Source organism: Elephantulus edwardii, unplaced genomic scaffold (assembly GCF_000299155.1).
Source record: "Elephantulus edwardii isolate Elephantulus edwardi_28Jun2011 unplaced genomic scaffold, EleEdw1.0 scaffold00083, whole genome shotgun sequence".
Classification (NCBI taxonomy): domain Eukaryota; kingdom Metazoa; phylum Chordata; class Mammalia; order Macroscelidea; family Macroscelididae; genus Elephantulus; species Elephantulus edwardii.
In genome coordinates, this window is record NW_006399833.1 from 7,121,840 (window position 1) to 7,130,489 (window position 8,650).

General features: G+C 38.5%; 1 protein-coding gene across 1 annotated transcript in view; it reads right to left on the reverse strand.

The window, feature by feature from the left end:
* Positions 1-2,615: 2,615 nt before the first annotated feature.
* The window catches only part of LOC102866626 (long-chain-fatty-acid--CoA ligase 4-like), a 7,841-nt gene continuing 1,806 nt past the window's right edge, over positions 2,616-8,650 (reverse strand). The window contains exons 5-14 of the mRNA XM_006889912.1: positions 8,104-8,254; positions 7,414-7,537; positions 7,134-7,205; positions 6,537-6,676; positions 6,022-6,194; positions 5,384-5,458; positions 4,502-4,693; positions 3,856-3,970; positions 3,341-3,498; positions 2,616-2,773 (exon numbers count right to left, since the gene is read on the reverse strand). Coding sequence (XP_006889974.1) covers positions 2,616-2,773; positions 3,341-3,498; positions 3,856-3,970; positions 4,502-4,693; positions 5,384-5,458; positions 6,022-6,194; positions 6,537-6,676; positions 7,134-7,205; positions 7,414-7,537; positions 8,104-8,254 — 1,358 coding nt within the window. The remainder of the gene's footprint in view (positions 2,774-3,340; positions 3,499-3,855; positions 3,971-4,501; positions 4,694-5,383; positions 5,459-6,021; positions 6,195-6,536; positions 6,677-7,133; positions 7,206-7,413; positions 7,538-8,103; positions 8,255-8,650) is intronic.

Below are 8,650 nucleotides of genomic sequence, written 5' to 3' on the forward strand. Positions count from 1 at the left end.
ACTGGAGAGGCCTAGTGTAACTGCTTCTTTCAGCATTTGCACCAGTTAGGGAGCCTTGCATTACTGTAGCCCAGTTGTCAATGGTTTTGGGGAAACAAGTTGGATCGTGGCACTGAAGCCATCATCGTGAAGCCAGAGTGCTCCTGGGAAGCAAGGATGGTGAAATTTTTGTCTCACATACTGGGCACACGGTTAGGAGTCCTTCTAGAACAGCATGTTTGGAGGGGCAGCCAAAGAGAGGAAGGTCCTCGATGAGATGGACTGGCACAGTAACTGGAGCAATGGGCTTATGTATGGCGGAGATGCTGAGGATGGCACAGGATAGGCCAGATTTCAGATCTGTTGGTCACTATGAGTCACAGTTGATATAACAAATTGAGAGATTGCTGGATTACTACCTTTTAAGAGTTAATCTGCTTTTCCATCATGTTGCACCATTTTACATTTACCAGAAAGTGGACAGAACCTATATATACTAGGTTCATTTCATACACCTGAAATCCAGCTGGAGGGTCAGCGATGAGGCGGTTCCAACCTGACAGCACACAAAAATACCACAAAGAAACCTGGGAGCTGTAATGGCATAGCCCACGGAAAGTTATGCTGCAGACCCAAAGGCCACACCTCCCTGGTGATTTTGTAGAAGATGGGCACACTCCTCCTGTGTGGTTCTGAAAAACCCACTGGGTCAGCTCTGAACTGGTTTCAACTCCCTTGGTTTCAACATCTTATTTGGAAAGGTGGAGGGTCAGTCAAAGAGCAAAACTCAGGTGGAATGATACAGTAACTGCAACAATGGTACAGGAAGTACAGGATTGTGAGGATGGATGACACCTCGGAGATTTTTCTCTTGATGCATAATTAAGCACAAATGAGTTTGGTGTAACATGGATTTCAAACAAGTTTCAAACAACCAGCTTTTCATCCAGAATGAACAGGAAAATTTAACTTTGTAACCATGCATTTAAACTGAAGGTAAATATCAATACATTCATTTATAACTTTCCAAATCCGAAAATATGATCGTTCTCATCACTGCCTTAGGAATTTTGTCACAGGCAATTCTATGCCAGGCAAGGATGCTTAGTCAGATTATACTGCTTGAATAGTATCCTCCTTAACTTTATGACTTATGACTCATTCACTCATTGGTTTTTCAGATCGGAGAAGCCATACCTTTCCAGAAAAGACACATTTCATGTAATTAAAAGAAAATGCCACACGTGACTTACAAATGTACATACAAATGCAGTAAAATTTTAAAGTACGACTTTATTCAATGGTTGACATGTTACAATAATTGACAGTGAACAATTTAAACAGGTATAAAAAAGTGAGATCAAAATCTTTATGATCAAATACTTGAAAAGTACTATGAATATGGAGTTCTGTACACATAACATGTAAATTTTTTCCTGATGAAAAATCAGGGGGTAGTGGCATCTCCCTGGTCCCTTAATATTCGGATTTTTGCAAATTAGCAGCATCCAACCACATAAGTGTTGATTATGTGTTTCTAAAAGGACCTATAACAGATTAGTTGGCAGTGGTCTAGCTATTGGGAGATGGCAAGGGTGGGGAGTGGGGTATGTCTGGGGTAGGGGAGGGCTGCAAACTTCTAAGACAGCATTCCATTTGAAAATCATTTCAAATGGTGGGGGGAACCCCTCATATATTGGAAAAGTTTACCATCCTTAAGAGTAAACAGTGGGCCAGGTACAGTAGAACTCAATAGTAGTCTATGATAATAGTTCCTCAAAGGCAAGGTGGGAAGAATGAGAATACACACAACGTTAATGATCTGCCTAGGATGTTACATTTCAGAACACTGAACAGAAATCTTTACAAAACCCTTCATTCTTTCCACCATATACGTAATTTAAATAGTCTTTATAAATACTATATCAGCAAAAAAGATTGTTGCAGTGGTGGCCCACATCTGTACAAAGCAACGCATATATATAATGATAAAGTGCAAAAAAGACAGTATTAAGAATTTGCTTCTAAAAAAAACAACTTTCAGTAAAGTTCAAGTGTGACTGTCTCAGGGATATAATTCCACACTAAGATCTAGAGACCACACAAGTTTCAGTCCCTTATCAAGTCCCTTCACCCACATCCAACATTTCCCTTTAAATATATTACTGGATATTATTTGGTGTGTATGTCTATGCAACAATCATGAAATGGTTTCCAAAGTATAATTTGATTCTGAATTTATAATACAATTGATTTTCCCCTTCAAGATAAATAGTTGGAAGAGGATTTTAAAGCTCTGCAGCACTTTTAGTGTTAATACCATTTTTGTCAAGATTTAAGCTTCTGAACAAGGAAGACAAGACAACTACATGCTGCTCCAATTCCAATTTATTTTGCTCAACAGAATGTTTCTCAAGTAGTATCTTAATTATAAATTATAAATCGTAAAAAAATTTTTGCCCTAAAATTACACAGCTAAAGGGAAAATAATTTTCAGTGTCACTATAACTAAGCAGTGTCACTATGCATAACTAAGTAGACTCAACTAATGATTAAAAAATTACATTCTAACTGACAGATCAAAGGCTTAAATGCTAAAAAGGCCTCTGTTATACTGTAAGTATAACACCTTCTTTTCATTTGCCCCCATACATTCGCTCAATGTCTTTGAGGTAATGGTTCTTCAGTTCCTTCCGTTTCAGCTTGAAAGCATCAGTTACCAAACCAGTTTCTGGAGTCCATGGTTCTGGGCTTAAGCAGACCTTGGTGGGAATTTCAAATCGCTCCAATTTCGCTGAAATGAAATGAGAAATGAAATGAGATGGGATGACTAATAATTTTTGTAGGGCTTTAGAAGATAAAGCCAACATATTTAATGGCATACTAAATTGTCCATACCACAGCACCTTATGATTTTGTTTTGCTTCTCAAAATATACATAAGTTATATAAAACTGTAGTCTGAATCAGTGAATGTGAGGAAGACCCTCAATGATAGGTTGAGCAATGGGCTCCAGGATGTCAAAGACGAGGATAGCACAGGACAGGACAAGGTTCAGATCCTTTGTTCATAGGATCACTCAATATATAGAGTTACTCAATAGCACCTAACACAGGAAACTCGGTGGCCTAGTGTTAAGGAGCACTGCCAGTTTTGTGGGAGAGAGATGACCCCCCCCCGTTTGCTCCTACAGTATGCTGAGTGAACTCAGTTTCATAAGGACAAATAGCTAGTAAAGTTTCAAGGAGGGGAAGGAGTAGAAGGTAGAGGATGGGTGAGGGGTCGAAAAAACAGCCAACCAAATGCTGAGGGGTTTGATTCATGAAGTGATTTTTCAAACAAAATCAGTGAAGTTACTTACTGGTAGCTGCAGCTTCTCTAATTTCTTTTAGTATTTCAGCTTCCATGTCAGGGTTATTGCAGATGTCAACCCAAGATCCTTCTATCCCTTTCTTTTGTGCTATAAGACTCAGCCGGTTCTGATTTGGAACCACAAAACTGATCACATAGGACTGGTCACTAAAAAAGGGGGAAAGTAAGCAAGTTACTCATTGAAACACAGTAGAGAAAATTCCTTTCTTTCAAGCAATAAAATCCATAAAAGCAAAGCAGAAAGAGTTCAATCTCTCAGCCCAATACTTGGGCTCAAACCTCAAACTGTGTTGACCATCACTTATGCTCTGTCAAAATTGTTATGGATATTAATTGATAGCAAAATTGATAGCAAACACAATTGGTAGAAACACAAGAGAGCTGTGGTGTACTAGGAGCTGCACTGCTAAGACAAAAGCATGTCATTCAAATCTAACAGCTGCTCCACAAGACAAGCATGAGATGTATTGCCTCTGAAAACTATCCTTTTAACCACAAAGTTACCTTTTGGCAAAAGCACAGATGTTGTCAATTAGTGGAGAGCTCTTCAAGGCAGCCTCGACTTTCCCAAGAGACACATATTCTCCTGCTTGTAGCTTCACCAGATCTTTCTTACGATCTAAAAATCAGGAAGAAGATATTTGCTTTGAAATCTGAGTGCTTGCTCAGATGCATCAGTAAGAAAATACGTAGTTCAAGTAGTTCTGGCTGAATACACAAAGTAGCCCTGGTGTAGTGGTTAAGTACTTGGTTAAACTGCTGTGTGGGACACTGATGTGGCAGTCTGCTTCTTTATGGTGGGTAGTTCTATTAGGTCACTATAAGTGACCTAATTGAGTCAGAATCAACTCAACGGCAATGGTTTTCCTAAACCTGCAACATTTTAAATTATCTTTAAATATTGTAATGCAATAAAAGGAGCATTAGATTTAACGGATAGCTTTGCTTACTGCATGGAGTAAAATATAACTTTTCCTGCCTATTCCTCCAACCCCAATGTTGCTGCTACTACTCAGTTCAGGCACACCTTTTAGACACATCGACACATCAACTCCCATAAGAACCTTATGAGGTTGGGAAAGCTTTTCAGTTTGAACAAGTGATTAAACCACCACCACACAGAACATAGTACACAAGAGGATACACTCACCAATAATCTGCAAGCATCCATCAGGATGAAATTCTCCAATATCACCAGTGTAAAACCATCTTTGTCCATTTTCATCCACATAATAGTCCTCTGCTGTTTTTTCTTCATTTTTAAAATATCCCATGGTGATATTCTGTCCACCAATTACAACTTCTCCTCTGGGGTTAGGCTTGTCATGAACTGTATAACCGCCTAGAAAGATTTCATAAAGAAATCATAAAGATAAGCCAGTTTCAAAACCTTGTCTTATTCAATTTTAAAGCTCCTTTGCTAGATCATTGCTTGCTGAATTTTATGTCACTGTCTGAAAATAGGGAAGTATGCAACAGATGCTGCGTGAACTAAATTAGTCTCGTAAGGATAAATATTGCATAAGATCATTGTAAAAATAGGACAGCTAGAAATTTATGCATAAGTGTCTCAAAGGGGAAAAGGAAAGGACAACGGGGGCAGAAAAAGTAGTGTTGAAATTAGTATAGGAGAGCTTAGTAAGTATATGAGGGTGGTGGAAAAATAGGAAGGGTCTGGAAAAGACAGGGTAATAGGCATAGATGAATAGTAATTATATAATACAATGCATATTATATGAAACACAATATAAAAACCCCTAACCCTGACAACAATGTACATGAATGGAACACAATTTAAGACAATGCAAATAAATTTTAATATATTTCTAGCTTTTGAGGGGAGGATAAGAGACGTATTGCAGGATTTTGCATCACTTTGAGGGCTAATTCAAGCCCTCATTTTTTATTTGCTTCACATGCACACATGCACGAATAAAGAATTGTACGAATAACTGTACCAGTATTCTACTGGTTAACAATATGGAATATACCATTATAAGGTTCAGTACATCTAGAATCACTGAAGTCTTACCTTCCTGCCAATCTTTCAGTTTAATTTCACAACAAATAAGAGGGGCTCCAACTCGGCCAGTAGTATAGTCAGTAGCTATAAGAGAAAACAAAAAAGCAGTATTAGCATACCACATTTTGGATTGATACCAATGTGCGACCAATAGTAGAGTGACATCCACAACTGAGAGAGACAAAAATGTGGGAGGAATCACAAATGCTGGATGATGTGGCATAAAGGGCAAAGAGCAATATAATGAAATGGCAAGACTAGTTTAAGTTAAAAACTAAGTTTAAGACTGCTATGGTGAGTTTGAATGCAGATGATATTCTATTTAAACAAAAGATTAAGGTGGTAGATATCTTGCTGTGTATCATGCTAGAGCTGATCCCCTAGCAGGTTTATTGCAGTAAAGGCAGTAAATTGCATGACGTTATTATTGCCCAAGTTTCTCCTGTGGACTGAAACTGTCACTGTAGCTTGGCAGCACAACTCTTGAAACCAGAACTACCATAGTATTGAAAATTATATATCAGATTAGAGAAATAAGTGATCCCAGAGTTTCATTTTCCAAGAAAAGCAAGATTTTTCCGAAGGGCACACGGGCACACGGGCACACAAAGTGATGTCACAGCTAAAGTAGAATTACAAATGCTTACCTTCAGTAACTGTCCCAGCACCACATGTCTCAGTTAACCCGTAGCCCTGGCCAACTGGGCAGCAGAAGCAGACATTCATGAAACGTTGAGTCTGAGCAGACAGGGGTGCGCCGCCAGACAGCATCAGACGAATGTTCCCTCCTAGCAGAGCCTTCACCTTCTTAAACAGTATCCTTGATAAAAGAGGAAGAAAGCTAAGCTCTCAGGATTCCAACTTTCCTTTTATATAAATTCAGGATTACGATGGTTAGCAAAACAGCTTAAAATATTCCTGCCAGACAGTTTCTTTAAAATGCAGGAAAGGACAATGGTATCTCTATTTGCAACTTTGAGAAAGCGCTACACTGTTTTACAGTTTTCTCTTAAATGCTCTGATGCTCCATTCCTGCTTTTCTAATCAAATATTTTAAGTTTTTGAAATAGTGATTAAAATAAAGTCTAATCCTATTATCACAGTGGTGACATTTGTAGACTAAATTTACAGGGCCAAGCTGCAACTGACGAAATGTACTTACAGATTGCAAAGAGGTGCATCATATCCTTTTTTAATCTGTTCTATTTTGTAAGCATATCCTATCTTGAATAGAGTTCTCTGAATATAGCTCATCTCTTGGACTTTGCTCATAACATTCTTATAAATTCGATCCATGATTTCCTAAAAGGTAAGCAAAATATTTTAAGATCAGAAACTCAGGTGAAAGGCTTTACTTTTTCCAAAGGGCTTAAAATTCAGGTTTTTCAGCTCTATATATGAAGTTCATCTAAAATGTCCTATTAGAGTATATAAACTCTATATAAAATATATAAAATATATTCAACAAGGACAACCAAAGCAGGGGGCAGGGGGAAAGAACCTGATTCTTGCTCATAACAATTTGGGAGATAGGATCAGGTTCGAGATTAGCCTGACTCCCAGTTAGCACTTGAACCCTGGGGTTCAACTTTCAGGAAAAGTATAAGGTGACCAATAGGGAGGCACTCCCTTGTTTAGAATCAAACAAGATCAAAAGGGAAAGGTAGGATAGAAAGAAGAAATGGGACAAATGGGAAGAGTGGCTTTGTAAGGCCTTGTCTTAGAAAGGATCCTATTCATATTTTTATCATATACTTACCGGAACAGCAGCCATGAGTGTCGGCTTCAGGACAGTGCAATCTCCTTTGGTTCCTTTTTTAATTTTGCTGGACTACATGGAAGAAAATGTAAACCAGCTTCAGCAAATGGTATCAAATATTAACAAATATTAACAGAATATGAATGTGACCTTTTCTACAAGATAGAATTACACACATTTAAAAACATCTCAATGCTTATTAGTGAGCTATCTAAAAGGCTCAGTGTATTCACTCTCCCAAAGTAGTTATGTTTGTAAATCATGGTGGAAATTTTGTCACCTGGTCTGAAAGTGTAAGTGGAGAAGAATATCCAATCCTACAGCCATAGGTGAAGCAAGATATCTCTGCTGTCAATTCCAGTACATGGGCCAGGGGCAAGTAGCCAATGTAAGTGTCCTTTGGTCTAAAACGAGAGAAACATTTTTTTGTTGTTGTTAACACAGCAGAAACAAACCAATTTGTACATTTTGCAATGGCACTGATGACAGTCTGGGAGCTGAGCAACCATTCTAAATTGTCCCTCCCTCATTAACATGAATCCACCATCCCCTAAGCTTCCTGTCAGAATTTGATCACCTGTGGATCAGGGCTCAGGGTAGACAAGAAAAATATTTTAATAATTTTAAAAAAGCATGGACTGCTAGGAAAACAGATTCATCCTGGAAAGGGTTATACCAGGTGGCTCATTCTGAGGCTCCGTCTAACATATTTTGGACATGCTGTGAGGAGAGACCAGTCCTTGGAGAAGGACATCATGCTTGTGAGGGTGGAGGGACAGCACAGGAGGGGGAAGACCCTCTATGAGGTGGATTGATGGGATGGGAGTGTCAAAACAGAGCGGAGTTTAGGGCTGTTGTACATGGGTCACAAACGACAGCACATTTTTAATTTAATTTAAATTAAAGCATCCCTAACATTTTTACTTGAGTCACCTGATTACACCTGTTTAGAAAGTTGAAAATGTCTTACCCCAGTCCAGGTATTCTTTCACACTGGCCTGTCATTCCAGCGATCAGGTTGCAATGATGTATCATTACGCCCTTTGGTAGACCGGTAGAACCACTGGTATACATTACGATAGCCAAGTCTGAAGGAGTCGGTCTATTTGGAGTGTTGCTTGCTAAAAAAGTACCACATTTTCTTTAGTTTGAAAATTGCTAAACAAAGCTGTAGCATAATTCATATTTGAAACAAAAACAAAATAGCTATCCATTCTCAGTCCCTCTTCCTTCTTCCCTTTGGAATTTTGTACACATCTTAGTACTAGTCCTTCCATTTTTCACATCTTTTCACATTTTTCACATTTTCACTGAGTTGGGAGGGCAGTTACAGGGTTTGGTGGGCAGACGGATTCAGCAGGGCTGAATAAAGACCTTTTTAAAAATTGCTGTCAAACTGCTGGCAATGAGTGTTTCCATTATACTGGGCTCAGCTGTGCCTCAGGTCTCACTTGTCTCAAAAATGTCTCAAAATGTATTATCTCTGATGTATTATCATTTGTGGCAACATGTTAATA